General features: G+C 35.8%; 1 protein-coding gene across 3 annotated transcripts in view; it reads left to right on the plus strand.

Annotated features, from left to right (window-relative positions):
* STAG2 (STAG2 cohesin complex component) overlaps positions 1 to 27,406 on the plus strand; it is a 78,068-nt gene extending 50,662 nt beyond the window's left edge. The window contains exons 13-34 of one of the 3 annotated variants that reach the window (XM_068412151.1): positions 348 to 455; positions 1,298 to 1,409; positions 2,054 to 2,171; positions 2,876 to 2,979; positions 4,528 to 4,620; positions 4,804 to 4,893; positions 5,950 to 6,153; positions 7,795 to 7,865; positions 8,234 to 8,321; positions 8,425 to 8,505; positions 11,607 to 11,699; positions 14,257 to 14,431; positions 14,827 to 14,966; positions 16,112 to 16,213; positions 17,181 to 17,329; positions 17,877 to 18,005; positions 18,352 to 18,557; positions 18,985 to 19,174; positions 19,260 to 19,373; positions 20,953 to 21,079; positions 21,417 to 21,494; positions 22,060 to 22,325. In XM_068412151.1, coding sequence (XP_068268252.1) covers positions 348 to 455; positions 1,298 to 1,409; positions 2,054 to 2,171; positions 2,876 to 2,979; positions 4,528 to 4,620; positions 4,804 to 4,893; positions 5,950 to 6,153; positions 7,795 to 7,865; positions 8,234 to 8,321; positions 8,425 to 8,505; positions 11,607 to 11,699; positions 14,257 to 14,431; positions 14,827 to 14,966; positions 16,112 to 16,213; positions 17,181 to 17,329; positions 17,877 to 18,005; positions 18,352 to 18,557; positions 18,985 to 19,174; positions 19,260 to 19,373; positions 20,953 to 21,079; positions 21,417 to 21,494; positions 22,060 to 22,065 — 2,578 coding nt within the window. In that variant the 3' untranslated portion in view covers positions 22,066 to 22,325. Of the gene's footprint in view, positions 1 to 347; positions 456 to 1,297; positions 1,410 to 2,053; positions 2,172 to 2,875; positions 2,980 to 4,527; positions 4,621 to 4,803; positions 4,894 to 5,949; positions 6,154 to 7,794; positions 7,866 to 8,233; positions 8,322 to 8,424; positions 8,506 to 11,606; positions 11,700 to 14,256; positions 14,432 to 14,826; positions 14,967 to 16,111; positions 16,214 to 17,180; positions 17,330 to 17,876; positions 18,006 to 18,351; positions 18,558 to 18,984; positions 19,175 to 19,259; positions 19,374 to 20,952; positions 21,080 to 21,416; positions 21,495 to 22,059; positions 22,326 to 24,323 lie in introns of those variants that run through there. The other 2 variants (XM_068412149.1, XM_068412152.1) reach the window with 2 other exon arrangements.
* The last annotated feature ends 591 nt before the right edge of the window (positions 27,407 to 27,997 follow it).

Consider the following 27,997-nt stretch of genomic DNA (forward strand, 5'->3'; position numbering starts at 1 on the left):
GTTATTTATCTACCACAGTTAAGTAAGTGTAAAGGCTAGAAACTTAGAATTCAGCCTCTCTAATTTGACGCTATTGTGGAATATTTGAACTGAAGAAATATAGGATGTATTGAACATTACACAATAGTTGAACTTCTGAGCATAACCTTCTACCGAACGCTCATGCTTTATCAGTAATTTTGGTTTAGGAAGACTTTGGAACTAAGCTGTCTTGTTTTGGATTTTAGGGTGATAAATTGAAGGAAAAGGTTTAGATTCTCCTTCATTTCCATCTCCCTCGTTAGAGTTCATACTCTGTTGACTCAGCATTTTTTTTTTTCTTTCCTTCTTCCCATCCCCACCCCTAGGAGTAGTGAAGAAGTTCTGACTGCAGAAGACTGTGAAAATGTCTACCATCTGGTTTATTCAGCTCATCGGCCAGTAGCAGTTGCCGCAGGGGAATTTCTTTATAAAAAGTAAGATAGAGGAATTGTAGCTACCTTCTTGTTCCTGTAGATTTTAGTGTGTGCATTAATACTATGATTCTCATTGGTTCTAATTAAGAAAAGGAAAAACTAAATAATGAAGTGGCCTTACAGAAAATGTAACACTACTGTAGTTTTTGAACTGTTGTAGTTTTTCTGAATGGGAAATAGAGAATAATTTTGAAGACTCTGCTTTAAAGACTTGTTCCTACAGGGAATATAATAAAAACGTTCCTCGTTTTCTCCTTTCCCATCCTTGCTGTATTCTGTGCAACATCTTAAAATGCTCATGTAGTTTGGTACCTAAAACTTGTGCTTGCATCATAACGAGTATTTTCCCATTTGCAGTTCCCCTCCCCCCCCAAAGTTGTCTCATGTGACCATTTTAGAAACTATCTTTCTCTTAAAAAAAAAAAAAAAATTCAACACACCTATCAGATGTGTAGGGAAACAAAACAGAGTTTCCATCTAATACTTTTCAGACGTTTTCCCAGTATTTCTTTGCTACTTTAAAGTCTCTTGTGGGGAGGTTCAGAAAATGTACTTTGCTGAAGAGGAGCGTGGGACCTCAAGCACCTGCAATTATCACTGATGTTTGTGAAATATTTTGTTGTAATTATACATTCCACTGGAAACAGTCAGTGAAATACCAACTCAGCATATATGAAATTGTTCAAATGATACTTGTCCCAAATTTCTTCCTTTCAAAATAAAATGTGGAGCCAAGCAGCAAGGTATTGAGTGTGTGTCTGTGAAAAACAGTATCTTGATATGAATTGACTGTGGCAAAGGCAGTGAAAAGGAATCTTATCCTGAAATAATTTTTCTTTTAGGCTTTTCAGCCGCAGAGATCCTGAAGATGATGGAATAATTAAAAGGAGGGGAAGACAAAGTCCGAATGCTAATCTTGTGAAAACATTAGTGTTTTTCTTTTTGGAAAGTGAAGTAAGTTGAGTTTCAGGGATGTCCTTGGTTTTTGTGGTGTATGTTTTGTTTAGTTATTTTTGTTTGTTTGTTTTAATTACTTTTTTAAATTTAATTTGTTTTTGTTTTTCTTTTCCTTACTCATTGGTTAATAACCATGAATCTCTCCTGGTTTCCTATTATTGGAGCAACCTGAGGGTCGAAAGACTGTTTTGTGTGGTTGTCTTTATTTGAAGGATCTGTCCAGTACACAGTGTTGAGACAGGCTGTGAGCTTTACTCTGACAAATATTCTTCCAGCATTCTTCATGCTAATATATAGGTGGAAAGAAATTGCGATTTAGGAGATTTATAAGGGAGAAGGGGGAAAAAAAAAAAACCCCAACAAACAAAAACCCCCACACAACCACCACCTCCACCCCCTTATCCCCCTCAAGTTCTGACAGATCTTGTAGCACTGCTCTTTGTAGCAGTTGGTCTGGATTCATCTTTTTAAGTTAACTGGGGAAGAGAGGCTTCTGTTGAATCAGAGAGCTTGCAAAATTTTCACTGTTCTTTTTGACACAGACAGGAGCCAAGTGAGAAAAAAATATCCTGTATTTCAGCAAGTTGTGTAATGAACTTTATTGTTGATAAAGAAAAACACTTAATCTGTTCTTATTTTAGTTACATGAACATGCTGCTTATCTTGTGGACAGCATGTGGGACTGTGCAACAGACCTCTTGAAGGACTGGGAATGTATGAACAGTCTTCTGTTGGAGGAGCCTCTCAATGGAGAAGAACGTAAGAGATTTTTGTAGATCTTTACATTGCTATGCAGTTTCTGCTAGTCTTGATTTATAAGGAAATAAGATATTTATGAGTCCCCATGTATTCTCTGTTTTTACATGACTATAATAAATCACTAATACTAGTTATGAAATGTGAGCAAGAGTAGAAAGACATCACTTCTGATATGGAAGTGAGACACAGAAGAACAATGGTGGGGAGAGGGGGAATAAGCATGCAATGTCTAGTTGCCCTGTTGTTCCACAGGTTCAGGCTGCACTTCTGGCATTAGAGAAACCAAATTACTTGTGAAACTGGTTCATTTATATGGAAAAATACCATTATTTCTTTAATGACAGTAAAACCAAACAAACCCCCTGGCATAATTCTGTAATTCATAGGTCCTAGTAAATGGACCTCTGAAAAATGAAAAGGAACTAAAATGATTGTAAAATTTGGCATTTGTTTCATCCTGTCCTGTGACTCATTCAGTGATATTCCCTCAATTTTAAATATTTTCTTGTGTTGTTTTATAAGGTAATTATCTTCTCTATCCCCTGTGCCACCCCCACCCCAGAAATGAGCTATTGGCCTAAATGCCTTTCTTTTTTTCTTTTAAAAAAAAAAAAAAACACAAACATATTTTGATCCTTAGATACTAACACTTGTGGCAAATGAAAAATCAAGCTGTGTATTAACATCTGTTTTTTAAATTTCAGCTTTAACGGATAGACAGGAAAGCGCACTGATTGAAATAATGCTTTGTACAATTCGGCAAGCAGCTGAATGTCATCCTCCTGTGGGAAGAGGAACAGGGAAAAGGGTAGGAACCAAAAAGCTACTTGTATAGGGATGTGGTAATGGCTATGTGGGGACAGTATGGGAAGAAGGAAAAGGTTGTAGGCTGTTGCTGCTGAGGGGACTGAATTCAGAAATTCAGCTTTGATCTCCACAGCCTCCAGTATCTGCCTACCCTGGCTAGTTCACTTTTTCTGGACTTTGGCACATGCTCGATACTGTTCGGACTACTGCATTCGTTTTTACTATTAAAAGTAATAGAAAATTGATTTTTTAAAGAAGTATTGGTTGGAAAGGAGAATAAAAATCAATGTTTGGGAAAGCTAGAACTATTTCCAATTTGAAAGAGCAAAATCACAGAATCAATCAGGTTGGAAGAGCCCTCTGGGATCATCGAGTCCAACCGTTGCCCTGACACCACCATGTCAACTAGACCATGGCACTAAGTGCCGTGTCCAGTCTTTTCTTAAACCCCTCCAGAGATGGTGACTCCACCACCTCCCTGGGCAGCCCCGTTCCAATGTCTAATGACCCTTTCTGAGAAGAAATGCTTCCTAATGTCCAACCTGAACCTCCCCTGGTGAAGCTTGAGGCTGTGTCCTCTTGTCCTATTGCTAGTTGCCTGGGAGAAGAGGCCGACTCCCACTCCGCTACAACCTCCCTTCAGGTAGTTGTAGACTGCAATAAGGTCACCTCTGAGCCTCCTCTTCTCCAGGCTAAACAACCCCAGCTCCCTCAGCCGTTCCTCGTAGGTCAGACCCTTCACCAGCTTGGTCGCTCTCCTCTGGACTCGCTCCAGCACCTCAACATCTTTCTTGAAGTGCGGGGCCCAGCACTGGACACAGGATTCAAGGTGCGGCCTCACCAGTGCCGAGTACAGAGGGACGATCACTTCCCTAGACCGGCTGGCTACACTATTCCTAATAGAGGCCAGGATGCCATTGGCCTTCTTGGCCACCTGGGCACACTGCTGGCTCATGTTTAGCCGGCTGTCGATCAGCACCCCAAGTCTCTTTCTGCTGGGCCACTTTCTAACCACTCTTCCCCCAGCCTGAGGGGGAAGGGAACAAGGGAAGGGAATATCCTTCACAGTCTCTGTGGAAGGAGGACAGTCCACCAATTGGCTTTTCTCTTACATGGAGTTTAGGCAGCCTTCTTTTACTGGGGCATTAGGCAGGGAAGGGAACTGCTGATGCAGCTTTTGGTAAGAAACCCATTTAGTTACAGAGTGAAAACTTGTATGAAGGTCAGATTGACATATGATTTGAGTAAATACCATTAAAAGTTGTAAGGAAGCTGAAAGGTTTGCTCTTCTTTCATTGCTGCAGGGAAGGTAAACCTTTTTGTTCTAGATTGTCACTTCTGTTTTCAAGATAATAGTGTTAGATGTAACTTTGAATTGCATGTTTTGAGTGCTGAATTTTTTTTTTTTTAATTGGCCTTTTTTTTTTTTACTTTGATATTTTACAGTAATATTAAAAGGCCTGTGTACGTAATTGTCATTTCATTAATGATAATGAAACTTTGCACCAGAACTTTTAGTTGTAAAATCCTCACAATACTAATATTTCAGGTGCTGACAGCAAAGGAAAAGAAAACCCAGTTGGATGACAGGACAAAAATTACTGAACTTTTTGCAGTGGCACTTCCTCAGTTGCTAGCAAAGGTGGGTTTAATTCAGTTGCTTGCTGATGGACTGTTGTTGAAATGTTAACAAGTATAGTTTCTGTAATTAACTGTGTCTTGCACGTCTTCATTTTTTCTTATAGTCTTTATTGATATTTGATATATAACGAATTGTGTTGTACAAGACTTATTAATGTAAACTTTTTTCCTTGTCAATTTACAGTATTCTGTAGATGCAGAGAAAGTCACCAACTTATTGCAGTTGCCACAGTACTTTGATTTGGAAATTTATACAACAGGGCGATTAGAAAAGGTAAGATAACAGTCAATAACACTTAACACAAAAGGAGAAAACTCAGAATTTAGACTCGGTCACTGGAATTTCGGTCACCATTGTAGGTGCAGTTTTTTGTGTAAGTGAGACTTTATTTATTGTAACCCTTATTGAGAATGAGACTTGCACTTCAGAGCTGTGACTGGTTGCTGTTCTTAGAGATACTGAAAGTTTTAGTTTTCTAAGGCCTGTCTGGCTAGTTTTAACAGAGAATCTTGCCAATTAGGTGGACTTTATGTGAAAGCATTTATTGTTGGGTTATGGTCACGTTTGAGGTAATGCTGCCTGAGAGATAAAGCTTGTAGAAATAGCTTGGTAAGTTTTCTTTTTCTGATCACTGAAACTAATAAACCACCATCTTTGTTGCATGAAAAAGGGGAAAACTACCAGATCACAAATTATGCAGTTACTGCTCTCAGTTTATCTGCTATGGTGATAAAGTTGGTGTAAGCTCTGTTTTCTCCTTCTCAGATGCACTATTTTGCTGTATTGTGAAGCAAGTAGCTGGAAATCATTAGAGTCAAAAAAGTAACGTTTAGTTGACAGCATGGCCTAGCAGTGATAGCGCAGCAGTGAGCAGCTCAGGTTGAGGGGAGGCATATAAACAACTGAAGCTGGTTTCAGTGCTGACACTTGAGTGTTACGAAACTAAATCTTCAATTATACAGCTTTTAAGACCATGTATGTATGTTTGTGTGAGTGGGAGATAAATGCTGCTATGTTGTTCAGTTGTCATTGCAAATTCAAGTGTTAGATAAAACCCTACCAACAATTGGAAATTTTTAATGACTTTTTAAAATGCATTGCATCTTTAGCCTTTGACAAGCTCCTACTTAATTTTTTGCTAAATAGATTTTTAATTTACTCAGAAGCTTCACCAGCTTTCCAGAAGTAGTTTTTGTTCTGTATCGTAGTTACAAAAGTAATAAATCTAATTTATCTTTTAAAATTCCTTAAGGTGCATTAAAAATATGTATGTGTGTGTGTATATATCTATGAATACATATTTTTTTCCATGCTTCATCTTTCTTGTAGCATTTGGATGCCTTACTACGACAAATCCGGGATATTGTGGAGAAGCACACAGATATAGATGTTTTGGAAGCCTGTTCAAAAACATACCACGCTCTCTGTAATGAAGAATTCACAATCTTTAACAGGGTTGACATTGCAAGAAGTCAGTTAATAGATGAATTGGCAGACAAGTTTAATCGACTTCTTGAAGACTTCCTGCAAGAGGTATTTTAATTTGCAAGGTCAACTTTTTCTGCCCCTGTAAATATTTCCTGTATGTTTTTCTGCCTTCCTATGCAAGTCAGTGAGTTAGGGATGGGAACTTGCCTCTGACTTTCAAAACTGTCAAGTCAAGCCCGATAATACAACAGTATAATTGCTGTGATTATGTGAACTCAGACTGTTCTTTTATATTAGGACCGTGAGTGTTTAATTTTAATCTTTTGCCAAGTGTCTTTTGGGCATTTGAGATAAGCATCAGATAAACTATGAAATTATGTAAACTTTTCACCTTTAGGTTTTGAAGCTCATGTTTTTGAGAGATGTAGCGTTGTAATTCCACTAGGATTCTCCTCAAATGTACTAGTGTTGCTAGTCTTGCCTGTGATTGCATGTTTCTGTTGATAAATATCAAAATCTCTAGAAAATACTCCCCCTCCTTTCATGAATGCAAGCAGATGCAGTTAGTAGCTTGAAAATCATTTTGTTCCCACACTATGCTAGTCTGAAGAGCGAGAATTTTCTGATACAGTATTTAACTTTACTATGTGGGATCTCTGACATGCAGACGAAACTTGTTTCTCCTCCTCCTCATCTGTGGTAAGGAGAATGGGAAGTGCCTTTTTGACGACTTCATTCTCCACACTTCTCAGCTGCAGACTTATTTTATCGAGCTTTGTTCCTGTTCCTCTTGCTCATTGGCCTGAACTAGGACTCCAGTCTAGAAACCCTAGATGTATGTGGACTATGTAAGAAATGTGCCTAGTAATCCATTTATTTCCCCCTTGGTGAGAAAAAGAAAGAATGAGAGGTAAAGGAAGGAAATGAAATGTCAGACAGTCGGGAAGTGGCAAATTCGCTGGTAGAAGTGTTGAAATCCATAGTGCTTTGATAAAGTTGTGCAACTACAGAACAGTAAAGCGCAATGGACTTGCAGTATCTCTGGTAGACTGAGGAGGAGTTTCTGTGACCTTAGATAGTTTATCCTATATACTTAAATAGATACTTTTTGGACCCTCTCCTTTTTGCTCCTTTTCTTCCTCCAAATGCAAGTTTGTCAGAACTTGTGGGAAAATTAGAACAAAACACTTCCCTTCCCTTTCTCAAAGACTTTTTTTCTTGTGATTAAAGTAAGATTGAGGTACTGACCTGTGGCCAATCTAGACCAATATCTATTGTCTGACAGTGGCCTCTGCTGGATTCTTCAGAGAAAATTGAAGCACCTACATAATACATTGTTATTCTACTATACTAGATGTGTGTTTGTTTTTTTCCCTTCTCCCTCTTCCCAGCCCCTCTCCCCCATTTCTCCTTATGCTTCTATTTCTAAAAATGAACTGCTACTCTCTCTCAAACTCTTTAACTCTTCTAAAAACAAATGTGTCATTGAGAAATAATTTAGATGCAGTTCTTTCTCTTTCGCACACGCACTTTCTCTCCTTGGCTGTTGTTGGTTGAGGTTGGGGGCTGTTTTGGGATTCGGTGATTGTGGGGGTTGTGGGGGTTTTTTTGTGTGTTTTTTTTTTGTTTGTTTTTTTGTTTTTTTGTTTGTTTGTTTTTTTGTTTTGTTTTTTTTTTTAACCTTAAGTTCCCTAGCTTGCTTAGTATATGTTGCTTGGGATATCTTACTCTGTGATTATTAAATAGGGGGAGGAACCTGATGAAGATGATGCATATCAAGTCTTGTCAACACTGAAGAGAATCACTGCTTTTCACAAGTAAGTAGGGTTCTGCAAACATCTGTCAGGGTTTGTGGTGTGTGTGGGATGTTTTTGTTTGATTGTAATTTACTATCTCAAGTTTTTAATGCAACTTGGAGTTTGTTTAGCGTGAATGATTAAGAGTTGTGCAGAACATGACACATTTTGAATATATGAAGAAATATTTGGGGTTTTTTGCTTTGTTTTTTTTTTGTGGTTTTGTTGGGCTTTTTGGCGGGAGGATGGTTGGTTGCTTGGGGGTTTTTGGGTTTGTGTTTTTTTTTTTTTTTTTTTTAGACCAGTTAAGCTTTTAGTAGTTGTTAACATCAGATTGCAGAAATAGTGTTAGTTAAATTACATCTTTGCTTCATTTCTAATGCTTCCAGTGCTCATGACCTATCAAGATGGGACTTGTTTGGCTGCAACTACAAGTTATTGAAAACTGGCATTGAAAATGGAGACATGCCAGAACAGGTCTGTAGTTAAAATGTGTTCTTTAGGTACAATAATAAATAGCTTTTGTTGCTGCCTTTTATTGGACTTTGTCATCTAATGCATTTTTTCCTTTTGATTTCAGATTGTTATTCATGCACTGCAGTGTACTCATTATGTAATCCTTTGGCAGCTAGCAAAAGTTACTGAAAGCAGTTCCACAAAGGTATGCCTTGTTCCACTTGTATTAGTAAATAAACATTTGTACGTACCTGCAGTGTCATCAAGCGGGAGCTGTGATGGAATTAATTAAGGCTAAGATTTTTTTTTTATTTTTTTTTTTTTAATACTGATACCTGCCTAAATCTGCATGTCTAATGAGTTCTTCAGAATTCATAGTTTCAGTAGTGGAATGCTTGACTTTTAAACCTAGTATTTCTCTAAATTGTTATGTTTTTATTATTTAAATGTCAATATTATGTTTAATTTGTCAGAATTTTAAAGTAATTGTAGTAAATAAATGCAATACCTATTAAGCTGTCACAGTAACAATGCTAAGGAGGGGCAGGATACCAATTATAAAACACAGTATAGTCAGACTTACTACTCTGAAGTAGTGGGTTTGAATTTGTTTGCAAACTCTGAAGTATCAGTGACAAGTCAGCGAGATATAAGAATTTGCACGGTATCATAGTATTCTTATTGCTCAGTATGTTGCGGTCATATTTTGCTCTTCATCAGTCTTTTAAATGTGTTAAATAAAGACATGAAAAGATTAAGTTAAATTTCAAACTTTCTCAGGGAATAAGAGGGCCTGTTCTGGTTTTATGTATAGCAATCATGAAGGGCAAAGCTCTGGCAAATGTCATCTTTCTAATTTCACTTCTTGAAAAATCTTGGAGGAAGGATTAAGGTTTCTTGTATCCACTAGACAGCATTGCTTAAAGAGGGTGATTAGGTGGTTTGCTGCATGAACTGCCTAATGAAAGATGGTTTTTGAAGGGCCAGACCATTTAGAACGGAGTTAGTAAGTGCTGAAACATTTTGATGACTTCTTTAACTGAAAAAAAAAAAAAAGTTGTAATAAAACATACTTTTTCTGGAAGCCTTCTACAGTCTTGTAAGAAGGGTATATTTTGTACTCTTTCACCAGAATTTACGCTGGAGTTGCACTTTGTTATTGAAGTTACTGATAAGGCATCCTTTATTTATGTCAGAGATGAAATAAGTAAATTCTTCATTTTTTTTAAACACTTTGACTGCCATACTTATAATTAATTTAAGAAAAAGAAGTTGTAGGCATCTGTCATAATTTACTAGAGAGAAAACAAAGAGAACTCATGACATTAATAATTTATAATCAATAAATTGTAATTTGTAGTTAGTAATCTATTATTACAATAAACTTATTTTAATGTGAGGATGTATACATTTTTTCTTTTTTTCTTTATTTTAGGGTGTGGTAGTATGAGCTTCTGGTAGATAAAGGAGTGGAGAAGCATGCTATGTAACTTGTACTAATGGTTTTTATAACAGAGAACACCTTTGTGGGATCATGGTGTTTTTTCTTTATCTTTTTTTTTCCTACCATGTTAAGGCTTCATTAGTCCAATGAATAACCATGGCCTTACTGATTCAGTACTTACAATCTGAAGGTCTGTTAAATAAAATGTGAACTTCTTCAACACTGGCTGGCTAGCTAGTTTACCATTTAGCTTTTAACGGCTTTTAACATTTCCAAAACCAAAAATATGAGATATGAAGTGGATACATAGATTGTTGAGAACCACTTATGTGAGTGAAGGATTTGGAGGCTTTGTTAGCTTATTCTTTGAAGGGTAAACAGCAGTCCAAGTTTTTTTGTAGCAGTGATTAAAGCTTTATCACAAGCCTGACGGCAGAAGCTGAGCTAAATACTGAAAAGTTAGGGTAGAAATGAAGATTAACTTAGCTATTTTGCAGTAAAATGTAATTTGTAATACTTTCAGCAGGAATGAAAAGAACTTATTTGAAAAGCGGTCCTTTTATTGAGACTATTTTCTGCTCCTGTATAATAAAATTTGGTGAATTAAAGCTTTCATAGGTTTAACTTCTGAATCACAACTATTTTATTATATTTAACTGCTTGACTGCTGCCAAATATATCAGGTACATCCAGAAGTTCCAATGGTTTCTGTTCAATGCCAATGGAACATAACAGCAAAGAAGTTGAAGCGCAGAACCAGAAGTGCTGTTTGTGAACAGGCTGACTAAGTATGGGAGTGAGCTTCATAATATAGGCTGCTAAAATAAAAAGGCTGTATAGATAGTTCAGTTTTTATCAAAATTTAAATTAATAATTCTATATAAAGGAAAGAAAATATTCCCATATGTAATTCTCTTAACATCAGTATAGTAATTTGAATGGTAAATGTTAAGAGTAAAGGTTTTATGTAGTGAAGGTGTTCTAAAATCATATTATACTTAAACTCATAGTCAAGAAGCAGCTGTTGCTGTTGTGATTCCTGTTGAGATTAAATGATGTGTTGTATCAGTGTGTTACCTGCTTTCTTGAAGGGAGAGACTTGTTTTGGTTTAGGTTGCATGGATAGTTTTTAAACTTCTCTGGGGTACTTCTTCTTTGTCTGGGCTGATGCTGGTTACACAGTTGGTCTTTTGTAATACGACTTTGCCAGTTCTACGTGGGCTAGGATCTTCACATGACTGAGTAACTAGAAGTTAGAATACCAACTATGCTGCACATGTGGATGGTATTTGTACCAATTTGATACCTTATTTCCTCAGTAATCTACTTTTCTGGAAGTTATTGCAACACTTGCAAAGCTACTTTTTTTTTTTTTTTTTTCAATGGAAGAGAGGAAGAAAACCCCAACTCTCATATGACATTTTATCTTCAAGCAGTGAGTTAAAAAACTAAAACAAAATAATACCATGTAGCCATGTCTGTTTTACACAGCTACCTAAAATCTATCCTCTAGGTTGAAAATACAGATATTTTAGGAGAAGATGCTTCATGCTCTGGAAGGGGTGTTGGTAGGGTTTTTTTAGGTTTGGTTTGGGCTTTTTTCGGTACTATTTTTTTAATAAATAAGTTCACTGTTTTCATCCCAACTTCCATTTTTTTTGCAGTACACAGGATGACAAAGTTGAGGAAATAAGCTACTTGCTATTTTTATTTCTAATAGTGATTTTTAAATAATACAGTGGAGCTGAATGTTACGACTACGTATGAGGTCTGTAGTGGATAGCTCTGTGAAAATGCATACAGTAAATGTGACTATAAAATTGAAAAAGCAAAACTGTTACATGAAATCCTTTTCTTTAAAGGAGGATCTTCTACGTCTAAAGAAGCAGATGAGAGTGTTCTGTCAAATCTGTCAACACTACCTGACCAATGTAAACACTGCTGTTAAGGAACAGGTTAGTGACTGTTGTTCATCCTTGTAGTCTTCTAATATTATACTTTTAAAGCAGTTATAAAGTTCCTCTTGCTAATATTTTTAGTGCTTATGTGCGAATATGGCGTGTCTTGGGTGTTTAGGCTGAATGCCCTTGGAGTCTGAATACATACTGCACTTGTCTGCTTGCCTTCCTTTAGGTAATTTAGGTAGGATTTCAGAAATCAATTTAAACTTGATTCTTTCTAGTAATTCTACGCAGTGTAAACTTTTATTCAGAGGGGGGTTTTGTTTGTTTCTTTAAACAATGACTAGGCAGGCACACTGTAGAAGCCTTCTGGTTTGTAAGTTATGTGGGACAGTTCTGTTTCAAAGCTCTTGCTTACCATGTGGTCATGACACACAGCTCTAGTGGGGCTCATTGTGGACGCATAGACTCAGAGCTGGAAGAGCTAGGGACAGCTATTTGAAAGAGGGAAGTTGTTTTTTTAGTTCTATCTTTGAATGCTTTTACATTCCCACATTTGTACTATGATATCTATGTGCCCATCCACTCAAGACCTGTGAAAACAACTCTCCTCCTCTTGCTCTAAACCTGTGGGGACATACGGGGGCAACTTCTCTGTCTGTTTGCCTTCACCATGATGCTGCATACAGAATATATTCCTGAGTTCTTCAGAGTGCCAGGATTTTGCAGATCTCTGGATCAGGAGAAAAAGAATGGGTACTTAACATTAGTGTGTGTGTGTATGTGTGTGTGTTTTTATACATACACACGTATGCCTTGTAACCTAGGGGATTTTATTGTTGGGAAGTGGTATTTCTTTTTTGTGGTCACCCATAGGTACACTCACACACTGGTCAATTGTTAACAGTATTGTTTAGAGATATTTGGAGACCATTCTAGCAAGTGTTTGGAAGCCTCAACAATGATGTACTGCTCAGAAAAGATGTGAGCAGTTTTCATTTTACCAGTTTTATAGTCAGTCCCTCATATAGTTGTCCTTTGTGGGGGAGAGTTTTAGCTGGAACTGAGTTCTTGTATATTTCGGACATAAAATATGTAGGTATTTAGTCTATGCGAGTAGTGCCTGACATTTCAGGCAGGAGACAAAAGTCCTGGGTTTTTTGAAGAAAAATGCAGGCATGAAGGTTTTGGAGGTTGTTTTTTATTTTTTCTTCTGTTTCAAAAAGAATTGAGATATCATCTTGGGAAATACTTGTGTTGAGTTCTGAGGGTAACAAGGTCAAAGGAAAAGGTTAAACTGTAGAGGCTGAGTCTCTTCCAGTCTGTGGTCAAGTAGTTCTCTAGCCAGGACACTCAGAGGAGTTTCAGGTTCCAGTGAGGAGCACAGGTTACTGATTGCAGGATTAATTCTAAGTAAATGCCTTTAACAACCTTTAGAGTGCTAAAATGAAAAAAATAAAAGTATCTGTCTATGAGGGAAGGGCCAGACTGTCTTCTGAGTATACTTTATAATTAAACAAATAGAAAGCCAGGAGCCTTTTTGCTGCTAAATGTAATAATAACCTGGTTGAGCTTGAAGTTGAAAATGTGGTCCACTGAGTCGCACAACTGCAGCTTTTGAAACTCTTGCTATAACAAGGATATTCCTGGAACTGAATAGGCATGTTCTATGTCAGAGAGCTATCTAGTGTCAAAATCGCAAGGTGTAGAGCATGAAAGTGCGAGTAACAAAAATTACTGAAGCTCTGAGTAGGTGCCTTTAAAAGGCCATATAACACTTGGACTCAGGTGAATGCTCTAGAAACTAGAACTGCCTCAGTCACACAGGGTATGGTAGCCATGGCTCTGCTTTCCTTCTCTAATCTCATGAAAGGGCACAAGCGACTTAAGAGGAGCATGTGTATTTTTGTGACCAGTAAATTAGTAATATTTGCTTTGAGGAGTTAGAGAACAGATCTCTTCATTAAAATGGAAGTACTTAAGAGATTAGAATCAAAGAGATGAGGTGTGGCACTGAGCAGCGTGTTGCCTTGGTCTGTTTGTTTGAAGAATGTTAGTCTAGGTACTGATACATTCGAATTTTCTGGGGGAGTGGAATACGGACATTTAAATCTGATGTCAGATGCACAAGTCAACCAGCAAAATGAAGAGGTCATTGCTTTTTTCGAAGCAAGAGATACTTTAGGGTTTTAAGGGATTGAATGACCTCAACTATTAGATGTTTTACAAATGTGATCGACACGAATTAAAAAAAAAAAAAAAGAAAAAAGGAGACTCTATCATTGGTGTCCACGAAGTTCTCTAGTGACCTAACGTAGTATCCATCAGGCAGAATTTGGGAGTTCCAGGCTCCTCGTATTTTAATCTCACAATGTTTTGATATTTAGTTGGCTTCATCTGTGCAGTATTTTTATTTGAAGACCCAGTCTTCATACAGCAACCTCCTGTAAGAAACTGCACATTTGACTTCCAGCTGGCCTGTGTAGTTGATTAGGGCATAAGTGTCCTGTGTATACCATTGGGCTCTAAGTATTTTTTTTAAGTGGAAATACATTATTCTAAATAAAACCCAGTTTCCAAGCAAATATTTACTAAGGTTTCTTTTTAATAGGCTTTCACAATTCTGTGTGATGTGTTGATGATCTTCAGTCATCAGATTATGACAGGAGGACGTGACATGTTGGAGCCACTTGTTTACACTCCTGATTCTTCATTGCAATCTGAACTACTCAGTTTTATTTTAGATCATGTCTTCATTGATCAGGATGATGATAATAATAGTGCAGGTTTGTATAAAACTTACGTTTCCTTTGTATTATTTGCCTTCTAACTAATATATTTGTTTGTCTATGCTTTTTTTTTGTTTGTTTCTTTTCTGGCATTGAGAGCTCTGCATGGGCACAGAGGTAGGTTTGTCTTTTAAAAGTCAGTAGCCGATTAAAGCATTTTATGTTTCGGGGACACGTAGGATAATTGTAGTAAAGGTTTGGTGTAATAGGCACAAATACATACATCTCTGTATCAGGAAGAGAGACTTGTCAGTGGGCAATGAAATGCACTTCCATCAGAACTGAGATTTGATTTTTTGAATCCTGACCATTAGTCCACATCACTTTATATACAAATGCTTAAATATGAAGTATTTAAACCTGACAGTTTTCGTGTTCTGAACTCTTTCTAGATGGACAGCAGGATGATGAAGCTAGCAAAATTGAAGCATTGCACAAAAGAAGAAATCTACTTGCAGCTTTCTGTAAACTCATTGTATATACTGTGGTGGAAATGAATACAGCTGCAGACATTTTCAAGCAATATATGAAGGTAAATCTGAAGCCTAGTAGTCTTACTTCATAAAGCTACTAGAATACAGTAGCTGTGGATTTTTTAATTATTATTTTTTACCTTACAAGATAACTGATTCAAAATGTGAAGAATTCAGAACTCCAGAGTTGGTCATCTGTAGGCATTTAAAAGTTCTTTTCTCATAAGAAGGGAAAAAATGACTTGAGATCAGTTTCACAGTTCCAGTGTGTGGGAAGCAGGGAGGGAGGAAGGAAACCTGATAATTATTTTTACATTGTTTTTTAATAGATGTATTTTCTTATCCTGGTTAATGGTATATTTTAATTCAGTTATTAGTTTAGCAGGCCTTTTGAGAAATTCTCACAAAGATCAACTCCATGATGTCCAGCCTCATCAAATAATTTCAGCTTAAACTTTGTAGAAGAGAAAAAAAAAATTTGTGACTTCCACCCACTGCCTGCCCACTGTGGGCCTGTCCCCATCCCCCACCCCTCCCCATTTTTATATCTGTTTCTGTCTCATTTAATATAAAAAAAACCCTCTTCTTGGCTCCTGGGGTTCACAGCTACACAATAATATGAGTTCTTGTTTTGCAAACATGATAAAGCTTTGCTCCTTGGTGAGTACCTTAAAATATTTAAAATTTGGGCAGCCTGCTTTTGTCTGCCTGAGTGCCCTACATGTATTTTTGAATCTCTGAATAACTAATTGGGTCTTTATTGAACCTGAAATACTTAAAAGAACTGAACAGGCTTATGGATGTGATGCTATCCATAAGTGCTTCCTTTCAGCATAGAAAACGGAAAACTTCCCACCAGAGTTATAAGAGTTACTAAAAAGATTAGATTCTAATCTTATACCCTGAAGGGGTGAACACGTGTCCTTAACAAATGTGTCATGGCCTTGAAGATAAATAGGTCATTCTGCCTCTAAAGTAATACTAATGACAAGAATAAAAAGAAGTGGATATACTCTTTTCTGATTTGAGGATTTTTTTATCATTTTAGAGGTGGATCATGAACGTGTTAGGTTTTTTCCTTTTTGAAGTGCTCAAAACTTTTTTTTAAATAGCAAATCCTAGATAATGATTTCTGAAGAATTCAGTAGTCGTGATGTTTTAAACTAAAATTGAAAGTTAACCTTTTTTTTATTTTTTTTCCTAGTATTACAATGACTATGGTGATATTATTAAAGAAACGATGAGTAAAACAAGACAGATAGACAAAATCCAGTGTGCTAAAACACTTATTCTTAGCTTGCAGCAGGTAAGAATGATTTACAATATTTTTATGTATGAAATTCCGTACTGTAGATCATGTCCTGTTTAATAGCTAGTGTGAGGTATTAATGAAGAAATTCTTCTGTAAGGTAGGATAAAGAGGTCTAAATTGAAACACATTTTCTGCAACTATTTGAAAAACTGCCAGAAGTCTTCCTATCCTTACCAAATATTGTGCTACGAAAAGTGTATGTGAGAGGCCAATAAATAAAAAATGAACGTAACTCTGTGATAACTGCTTAACTCTAAAACAATAGTTTTGAGTCACATTCAGAAACATGTTGTGAAACTGCTAGTTTACTTATTCTTGAACAGATAAACAAGGGAAAACACTTCCTGCCTGTGTGATGGGGTTTTGTGTTTTTGTTTGTGTTTTTTTGTTGTTGTTTTGCTTTAGTTTTCTTGTTGGTGGTGGTTTGTTTGGTTTTTTTTAACCTGAGAAGTAATGGGCAGTTTTAGTATACTTGTATAGTTGTATTTTGAAACGATACAAAAAAAAAAAAAAAAAAAAAAAAAAAAAAGAATTAAAAGTAGTAGTTTGACAAACTGTAATAGGAAAGACAGGTGAGAATTTACCCCATTTGTGTATTCTCTATTAGTGTGCATATAGAGGTACAGGAATCCTACTAATTTTTAGTATTCTCAACTCTAGAACACCTCATTTAGGGAAGTGCTGAAATCTATCATCCAATATATTTACAGTTTGACACGTGCTTGGAGAGTGTACATTTCAAGGATTAACCCTGAAGTGCAGACTTTTCAAGAGTAGCCTTGAATTGGCTTTCCTAAACCTCTATGTTTGTCTTTTGGGGTTGTTGAATTAAGGAAAAAAAGCTGTAAAACACTTTTTTTTTTTTTTTTTTTTTTGTACTGAAACTTAGCTCTGTGTCGATTGGTCCAAAGTTTGGCATGATCTTTTAATAAATTAAAATCTCCCTTTTCATTTCATACAGCTTTTCAATGAAATGATTCAAGAAAATGGGTATAATTTTGACAGATCATCACCGACATTCAGTGGCATAAAGGAACTTGCTCGTCGTTTTGCTTTAACGTTTGGACTGGATCAGTTGAAAACAAGAGAAGCTATTGCTATGTTACACAAGTAATTGTGTGCTTTGTATTACTTCCCTTTTTGTAAACACTTCTTGGCTAACATGAGAATATCTTCCTGGTCTTTCAAAATCAGTTTGTTAATACAAAATGGATCAGCACTAGAGACGATATAGCCCATTTATAAATTAGGAGATGACTGCAGTTTTGTCCCTGAATTAAACGCGAATGTTAAATAATGCTAATGTTCTTTGGCATCATTGTATAAGCCTGTAAATTATAGCAGTGTTGATGCTATCATGAAAAAGTATTTTTAATGTCTTATCCGTAACAGTAAGAACTGCTTCACTTCATTGTCAGTGGTGGTCATGTTGGCCTCACGCAGAAGACTTGAAACGCAAGGTAGAAGCATCATGACAGAAAGAGTGCGTCCAGATTCAAATTATGAATAGTGTTCACTTTTTTTGCCAGAATATGAAAACATCAAATTATTGCTTTCTTGACATACAGGAAAGGTGTGCAGTTTTGTTAGCTCCCAGTGCTTAGAACTTTTTCTTTAGTTTGTGCTTTATGTGACTTAATTTTTAACTTTTTCTTAGGGATGGCATAGAATTTGCTTTTAAGGAGCCTAATCCACAAGGTGAGAGCCACCCACCATTAAACTTGGCATTTCTTGATATTCTGAGTGAGTTCTCCTCCAAACTTCTCAGACAAGACAAAAGAACAGTGTAAGTATTTTCTTAATATTCTTAGTATTTGCAATGATAACTGTAAAAGACATGCATCTGAATAAATGTGTTTGTGTATTGTATTCACCTAAAGTGGAATAGCACATCAAGATAACTTTACACTAATGCAGTCAAGAATAAACACAAAGGGTAAATTGTATTTATCCTTGTTATTCTCATTTTATGGTGGATGAGCACAAATAATATTCTGGATATGCTGTTGTCAAGCCTTTTTGTTAACTAGATGAGGAGCATTGGGTGTTAATTTCAGTAGTTACTTTTCTTGACGGGTTAACATCTTGTTACAGATATTTTGCATCTTTGTAATTATTTTTTCCATTTAAAGGTATGTTTACTTGGAGAAGTTTATGACCTTTCAGATGTCTCTACGAAGAGAAGATGTGTGGCTTCCTCTCATGTCCTACAGAAACTCTTTATTAGCTGGTGGGGATGATGATACTATGTCAGTGATTAGTGGAATTAGTAGTCGAGGATCTACAGTAAGAAATAAGAAGACAAAGCCAGCAACAGGGAAACGGAAAGTACCTGAAGGTAGAACTTTCCTCATCTTAAAATGTACTAGAGTAGATATTCATATAAACTACACGTCAGTCCCTATTTGCTAGCTTGAGTGAGTTTGTATGCTATGATGTGTTTTTTTAAAACAGGGTAACTTCTGTGCATGTATATGTCTTAGGGGGAAAGCTGTTCATTTGAAGAGTCTGAATAACATAACACTGATTCACAAAAGGAAATAAAGGCAATATGCTGTCTTAAGTCACAGAATATAGAAGTATTTTAAATACTCTAGCCAGTGGTTATAAGTCCAGGCCTTTTGGGGCACATGTAAGACTTTGTGGCAAAAAGTAAAGAAATTGATTTCTCAGTAACCAGGAAGTACATGTATTTAAGTCATGTTTAAACATGCAATTTTAGACTAGTTTGAAAAAATTTGCTGATGTCCTATGCTTCCTTCTAGCTGAAGAAAGCAGCAGTAGTGACAGTATGTGGCTGAACAGGGAGCAGACAATGCACACACCAGTCATGATGCAGACACCTCAGCTTACTTCCACAATAATGAGGGAGCCCAAGAGATTGCGACCTGAAGAAAATTATATGGGTGTCTATCCTATGCAGCCTGAACACCACCAAGCTCCACTCGATTACAAGTACGTAGATGAGTAGGTCTGCTTTGTGTAAGTGTTCATACACAAAACCAGTTTGTGTTTAAAATAGAATAATGGTCTTTTTAAGCACGCAAGTAACGTGGATGTTGGCTCAAAGGCAACAGGAAGAAGCCGCGCGACAACAACAGGAGAGGGCAGCGATGAACTACGTCAAGCTGAGAACCAACTTGCAACATGCTATGTGAGTGAGAGTGGAATGTTCCTTCAGAGGTTTGGGGAGGGAAGGGTTTATTAAATGCGGTATTACTCCTGTACCTTTTGAGGGATACACGTTCTAGTTCGTGCGTAGTGTTTTTCTGTGTCTTAAAATTTTAAGTTGCCTTACAAAAGCAGTGGTAAAAATGCATGGTGATGCATTTAACAGAATCGATCTCTTTGATTTCTTGCTTATTTTTGAAAGTAAATTCCAGAAAAATTAAATAGTAGTGAGCTTTGTAATAAAGGGAACCGGTTGTTGAACCGAATGCCATCTGTGGCAGGTATACATAATCAATGCAACATGTGAAACATCTTCTTTACGTATTCCCAACTGCAGAATCATTTTTAGAAATAGAACATTAAAAATGAGTTTTAAAACAGATGTTCGATATGCGAAGCAGAAAGTTTCTGCCCAGTTTAATTCTGCTATTTCTTTCTCCTTTGACTTCAGAGTTGTAAGTTTAGAGTTCAGCTGTTTTTATTTTAAAAAAGTATTTCTTTTAAAGAAACTGCTGTCTTCAGCATTTCTGTGATTAATACAGATTTTGTCTGACCTAAACTGACACCAAAGTTGAGAGGAATCCTGTAGTACCAGTTTTTGTAGAACTTCTGAACCTAAACACACAAAAACCATGTAAAGTCCTGCATATTGTGAACAAGGATGAAGACAGTGTAATGTTTCTTAAATGAATGTTATCCTTCAGAGGTCATACGCTCTTACTGTAGTGCCATTTACTTCGTTGTGATTCATCACACATGCATTTTGACATGCACCTAATGAAACTATGCTCCAGAGCTAGTTTAGCTGAGGAGGAGAAGACTAGTTTTAGAAGTTCTCTGCTTTAATGAAGACTGTGTGGTTCTGCAGAAGAAAAGTGCAAGTTGTAAACTAAAACCATGGACGTATATATTGAGGAGCTTTACATCTTTCCCCTACTTGTTTTTAATTCTTTAATACCAGTACTTCATGTGACATAGTTCTACTGTGGGGTTTTTTTTTAATATAGTGACACCAGTTAGTATAATTAGAATTATTCCTTACTTTTCTCATAACATCTGATGTTGCATGTAGAAGTTGCAAGGAAAGAGGACGAAGGACTGTGTAGGAATGTCTGAAAATGGATTTATGCATCCACTTTATTTCAAAGACATTCCTCCTTGCCTTGTCATAAGGCAGGAACAGTTTTTCTTTAGGTGGCAAAACTTACCTTCTTTCTCACTTGAGCATAAATACTTGCAGGGAAACCTCTGAATTAGGTGTGGTTTTGATCTGCCTATCAATTCCCACAGCCTCTCAGAATACCCATTTAAAGATGTACCACAAAGTTCCTTAAGTTGATCTTTGTTAGTCATTCTCCCTCACTCTCTTAGCATCTTCTAGCTGGTTAAATACCAGCTTTCTTTAATAGTAGTTATGCATTTATTTAATTACTTAATTTCTTTTCTATCTAATGGAATTATCATTTATTGACAGTTCCTTACTGAACATTAGCTTTTTAAATATTCAGATAAAACTTAACTTGATTTAGTGCTAACCAGTATGCTTTTTCTTTTTATTTCAGTCGACGTGGCACAAGTCTAATGGAAGATGATGAAGAGCCAATTGTTGAAGATGTGATGATGTCATCAGAAGGGCGGATTGAAGATCTCAATGAAGGCATGGATTTTGACACCATGGACATAGACCTAGTAAGAAATTTACTTGTCTTTTTAGTGGATTTTGGATCTCTTATTTCTGCTTTTAAAGTAGAATATTGGAATCAAATTTTCCTTTTGGTGAAACAGAAAAATCGTTCTTGTTGATCTCTGCATTCTTAAATGTCTGTGCCGCTATCTGTATACAAGTGCCACCTGTTCAAACTACCATACAAAAAGCAAGAACACTTCTTGTAATAATAATATAAGAGATGAACATTTATCCCCAGTAAATTCTTACCCCTTGAGAGTTCAGCTTCATTTATTACAGTTTAAAAACTGTTTTTTTCTGAAATTACAGTTAACGTGTTTATTTGCTTGTTTTCTAAAGCCACCATCAAAGAACAGGAGAGAAAGAACGGAACTAAAACCAGATTTCTTTGACCCCGCTTCAATCATGGATGAATCGGTAGGTTAACTTACATAAGAGGAAAACAATGTAAAATTAGTCTTAAGGTTACAATACTCTCTTAACTTCAAATTTTAAAAGGAAAGAATGCAATCTTTAGGTTGTCTTCATTAGCTTATTTTGTCAGACTGGTACAGTCAGTGAAATATGCTGTAATTCAGCTTCATAAATTCTAAGGTAGTCAGTGTTCTTTGCAAGTTTATAGGTTTTTTTTGTTCTTAATAGTTTATACTTAGCTATGTAAAAATCAAAAGCCTTTGAATTTGAGAAGAAAACACATCTGGTATGGAAAAAGACCCTTGCAGAGGTTGGTAGTGAAGAGCTTTAAAAAAAAAATAATTGTGCATACACAATATTAAAGGCAAGTTTCCTGTTGTGATGGGCTTAGTTGAGTGACTCTGATGTCATTACCAGTTGTCAGCATTGGATGGTTTGTGGGGTTGTTTTTTTTTTAATTGGCATATTTACTTTTGTGCATAAGTAAGATAATGAAGAAAATAGATAATAGAGATAATACAGATATCTGTTTATAGAGATGAGAGGTATTTTTTCTTTCCATATAAAGTTTTAGGTCCAAAACATCGAAGTCTGTAGTTTCTGCTTGCAGTTGCCCTTTTTTCCGACTTGATAAATCTGCAGTCTCTATTCTCTTTTAAAAATCTGCATGAGGGATTCCTTCTGTCTTGAACCACTTGTAAAGTATGCAGCCATTTTTGACCTTGTGTAGCTGGTACAAAATTACACTGGAAATAACAAACTGCAGCAAGCCAGCAGAGGACAGTACAACAAGGCTTCCTGGGCATCTTGGACAGCTTGGTGGAATTTGGAAGACGGTTATGTATTTTTTTACAGTATTGTTGCAGCGTGAACTTGTTCTTGTTATGGGAGAAAGAAGTCTTAAATACTGTTTTAAATGCAAATCCATATATTTTGTACTGGTAGGCCTTTGCTTTAGTAGTAATGAATCAGATTAGGTTGTGCATCTAGCTATTGTCTGTTCTGTTCTTGAAGTAACACCAAGAAAGTATATCACCTGTTTTCTGACGTTCTGTTTTAAAATAGTTCTTCCCACCCCCTTCTTGATTTTTAATTGATTGATCTGTGAAACACCAGTCATTTTTATTCTGACAGTGCTGAAAATTTGGTCTCTTACAAGTGCATTTCATTGATTTCAGAAACCTTTCAGCTTTTGAGTTTCTAAAACTAATTAAGAATAGTTTTAATAAGTTTACTGTTAGCTAGGTTTCTTTCCTATTACTTTATTTCTCACTCATCATCCCACGTGAGCCCGGGATTTGCTGGGCACGCCTTAGCTGCAGTGTGGCAGTATCACCACACGATGGCAGCTGGTTACAGTCACATAGCTCTGCAAGCCTTTGGAGACCGTTGCAGAGCCCAGCGGTGGCCTGCTCAGCGTGCCAGCAGAACAAGCTCTGTACTGTTCCTCTGCGAGGAGGGAGCAGTGGTGCGCTGAAAAATGAGTTGGTACGGTGAAGGGAACAGCATCTAGCAAACCTTCCTCTCAGGCAGGACACGGCAAGGGTGGTGATCCTGGAAACAGGACTGCAGAACACAGCTGCGTCACAGAACACAGCTGCTCTTTAGCATAAACCCCACCTTAATGAATTTAACTGCCTAAATGGGGAAAGCTCTGCTAATAGTTTAGGAGGCAACATGAATCCATATGAATTTATCAGTCAGTATTTTAAATGTAAAAAACCTCAATTTCATAAATGCAAAAGACCTTCTCTGAATAAAGTTAATTTGCTTTATTCATATAATTTATTTCAGAGGTCCGTTATTCTTGGCATTGTTGCACTTGTTTTCGTAGACCTAGACATAATAAAGCTGTTTAATTTATTCAGATGCATATAGTTTATGATCAAAATTTTAGTCTGTCTTCTTGTTTTTTGATGTGTCCAGTTATTGCTGGCACCAGAGGCAGTTTTGGCTTAGTGTGCTATATTGTATGATGCATCTAAAGTGAATTTAATACCAAGAACAGTAAAAACGGGTTTGTAAACAGATAAATGTGAAAAGCAGTGTTAAGGTTCAGGAAAATTTAGTCTCTCATGGCTCTTTCTGATTTTATAAAGTCCTGTAAAAGCTAGGACAGTCACAGGATCTGGATCTTCTGGGGATTTTGTTGGCATATCAGTGGTGTTACCTGTTTCCACTGGCATAGAAAACTATATGGCTTGCTCCCACATGGGAAGTGGAAACCGATTCTTTGTTTCAGGAAAGCTTTTTCTTCACTTAATCACACAGTCTCCTGAAGGACAATATTTTGATTTTACCTGATTATTGTTTGATTTTTCACTGTCTTCCTGACAGAGTTGATATATTCAATAGGAAATATTAAGTTTGTGTCCTGGCTAGCTGCTGCAAGATGGCTGTTTTTATGAACACAGACACAGCTGCAGCCAGTGTGTAAAGTGTTTTGTCCCAGGCTTAGTTGCTGGAAACTACACACTTGATTTCAAGTTAAGGCCTATAGAATGCCATTGTCAAAGAACTCATCAAGTTAGGCAACTAACTAAAAATTATTTTGCAATTATTGCCTAAAATAATTAAAGCACAGTCTTTATCACATTCCTACTGCATCTAGTTAATGTCAAGTGTGGGAAAAATATTTTCTAATGGAATGAGGTGCCCTTTTCCTATTATTACATAAATCAGAAGTGTGGTGAATCTGGTTTGGAAGAAAAATAAAGTTATAATGCCTTAACATATCTTGAAGTGTCTTAATCTTAAATCATACTAATTGCTTTGTTTTTGTTAAATGTATAGTAGACTACAAATTGACACCATTTCTAACTTTTTTTTTAGGTTCTTGGGGTGTCAATGTTTTAATACCAGAGCAGCAAATAAATCAGTGGTGAAGTCATTTTCTAAGTGGAAGAGGAAGTTTTTCAATACAAAATTGTGGTAGATACAGTGAAATTCTGAACAGATTTTTCTCTAAGGAGAATGACATGCTTTCAAGATCAAGTGCATTGAAGGGGCAGTTTTGTTTGCCTGAAAAAAAAAGAAATGTAAAGGACAAGTAAACAATTTGAGGATAAGCTACACTTTTTGTTGGGGAAAAAAAAAAATCAATATTTTATTTATGTGCTATCAGTTTATTTCCGGATCATAAGAAGTATTCCCTCTGAGTTTTAATCTAACAGTCTGAGAGGTGTTTGGTACAGATTTGAGCCCCTCTCTATGCATTTGCTGTCTATACTAAATAATCATGAGCTCTGCTGGATTGCTGTTTACATCCATGAACTGAAATAATAGATGGATTTGGTTTTCTTACAGTGATAGAACCAGAAGAGTGTCAGTATTTTAAATTAAATGCAAACTTCAGCAACAGAAGGTTTGTCTTAATTAATCATGAAAAAAAAATACATAAAGCAGAATTTTAACAGGTTTTTGATCTAAACCACACTTTTATTCCAAAAGCTTCATGCTAGCCTTCTCAGAAAGGTCCATAAACTATGAACTACCAGAACTTAAGAGATCTCAGTCATGCTTGCCCATTACCAACCCTGAAAGTTTGCTTGTCCTTTAAGAAAAATGTAATGTTGTGAAATTCCTTCCAGTAGTGCCACTGTATTTTGTCTCCAAATAAAAGAAGCTTATTGTAGTATGTTTGCAGAAAAATTCTAAACAAAAATTATACAGCTTATTAGAGTGTGGGAATAGGGTTCTAAATTTTAAATAAAATTATATATATATATAAATTGGTGCTGATTTTATAATTGCGCAGTTTGTTTAGTTTTTTCTTACTTTTAAATTCCAACTTAAAATTATGAGGTTTCAGAAATATATTGAAAGTTTAACAATGTTTAAAAATAGAAGAGCATGAGAATTCATGCTTTAAAAATGATTTTTAAATTTGTATTTTATATTGTTTTATCTATCTGTCTTTGCAAGCAGTCTTCAGGTTAAAGATACTTCTAACAGGTTACAGTACATTTCCTCTGTATGTAAATTAGATTGGATAATAGAAATTCATAAACAACCCATAATATTCTTTGAAAGCTAAGCTTTAAACTTCATTTTGTGTCCATTCACAAATAAGTTAAATTTGGTCTAAAACAGAAAGTGGATCTATGCCATTTTGACACCGACTCATTTTGCAAGGCTTAGGCAGCTAGACATCATTTTAAAGGAAATATTAACTTATATTACATATGTATATTTTTTGTCAGTTTCTCTCAGTTCTTGAGGTATATTATTTTAATCATTCCATGCCTTAATATGCTTGCAATACAAGAATCTCCCCAAATGGGTGAATACAAAAAGGCTTCCTGTTTTTAGACTCAGAAATTAAGCATTCGGCTGTGGTAGCCAAAAACCATAGATTATCTAAAGGATCATGATAAAATATAATTATTTTGCTAAGTCATGGGGTTAACAACAAACTCAAAACTAGATCTGCCTAACTCATTTTACATAAATAAATACTCTCATGTCTAAAAGTACTGCCTATATTGTTTTTCACACCACTGCATTTAATAGAACTGCTGAGAGGACTGTATATATGATTTTAAACTTAAGTTGATTTTTCTTACTCTTGAAGGAGTGTTTCTTTGTGAAAGCAGTTCTTAACAGCTTTGTTTTCAACCAGCTAAAAATGTTTTATATATTTACCTTAACCTGTTGTCCTCCACATTCTATTGTCCTAATTGTACTGTTTTCTGATTTGTATTTATGTCTTGAGACAGTAACTTTTTGAATAAAAATAAACCTACAGTATGTTGTATGTTTGATCTTTTTAAATCGGGGTTGGGGAGGACGGTGAAGAAAGGGGTATGAGTAATGCAAATGTTATGTTTATAGAAATCGAAATCTTTTTCCATGTCTTTTAAGTGTTTGTCTCAGAGTTGGGATAATGTATGGAAAACTGCACTGTTTTATATTTGTAATAAATTGTACAAGTTTTTAAAATGTGAATAAAGCACTAATTGGGTAATAATTTAAAGTAGAAAAGTTAATGCAATCATGATTGTTTTAAATATGCTTTAATTTGAGATAAACTTGTTAAAAGAATTAGTGTAAATACAGAGTGGGCTTTTCAAGAGGTTAGTACCTGCAAATAAAATTTTTAAAATTTGTATAGAACTTTTACATGCCAAGAAATCAATGGTTAATTATTTTTGTGTTACATTTTTTAAAGGTGTGTCAATAGCCTTTCTGTTGGTTTCTTTTTCCTATTAACTTTTATCTGACATTATTCAGAATGTTTTGGTTCAGACATTGGAGGTACTGTATATAGTCCAATAGAAATACCACTAAAAGTGTATGCTACTGTCCGTTTCTTACGTTTATTATACACCTGATAAACATTCTAAGCTTAACTGGCAAGACAGCAAGGAAATGAGGGGAGAAACCCTAAACTTCTCTTCCCCTCCCCTCAACTACTGAGCAGCTCTGGCTGTCTTGAAGATTCCTTTCTGTTACAAGGCTTTTTAAAGGAGTAGTTTTAAAAATCTTAAGAGAGAATACTTCTAATACTTGCTAATGTATCTTTGGATGTTTTTTATTATTATTACTATTATTACAAATTTAATTCCTGTCTCTAAATCCTGCTGTAAGTTCAATAGTATCTTGTGAAAAATGATTTTAGTAGGTTCTAAGTTTATAACACAAGAAAAATACCTTCACTATACAATGTAGAGTCTGTTTTAGTTATACCATTTTGGTACTAAAGCCTGTAAATGAAAGAAATTTGAGTTTTGAAGAGATGTGATAAAAATGTAGAAAACAATAAACAATTTAGAGAAAGTAAAGCCTGTCCTCTAGTTTACCAAAGAGGCCACAGAGAAGATACTGACACAGAATGAAATTCAAAGGAATAGTCTTCACAGATTCTGTAAAAAGTATTTCTTGATATTAAACAACCAAAGACAATATGTAAGAAAGTAGTGATTGCTGTTGTTTGTTTGGTTGGTTGTTGTTTTCCCTTTGAATGCTGTGGTGCTGATTCTTGTAGCTTGTTAAAGCCAGTAAATCCCTGTCTTCTCTAATCTCAGTATAACTAAATAATTGCCTCTGTAAAATTTTACTCCTCTCTGTTTTCCTGAGAGCATACACATACACTTGTCCTAGCATAGGATTTCAGGATACCAATACTATTAACTTGAACTTCCTACCCATAAAAAGTCTACTGAGCTTTTTGAGACGCTTTGGTTTACAATAGGTTTTGCTGCTTTTCAACCTCTAGCTGCTTTTTTTTTTTTTTTTTTAATAGCCTGATGAATGTCATGGGCTTTTTCATTCTTTGAAGCGTTTGTCAAAATTGTCAGTTGGTGCTTCAGAATTCTTTTGATAAAACACAAATTGGTTCTTTCAAAATATACTCATTCATACTGAACTGCTTTAATTTTAATTTTCTTTAATCAATTTATGATATTGAAATGCAGCTTATGCCATTCCCTTAGTTTTCATAATCCTAAGCATTCTCTAGTACTGAGATTGTTTAATTTCTGATATTTATTGGCATCCAAAAGGGA

Source organism: Nyctibius grandis, chromosome 13 (genome assembly GCF_013368605.1).
Source record: "Nyctibius grandis isolate bNycGra1 chromosome 13, bNycGra1.pri, whole genome shotgun sequence".
NCBI classification, from domain to species: Eukaryota; Metazoa; Chordata; class Aves; order Nyctibiiformes; family Nyctibiidae; genus Nyctibius; species Nyctibius grandis.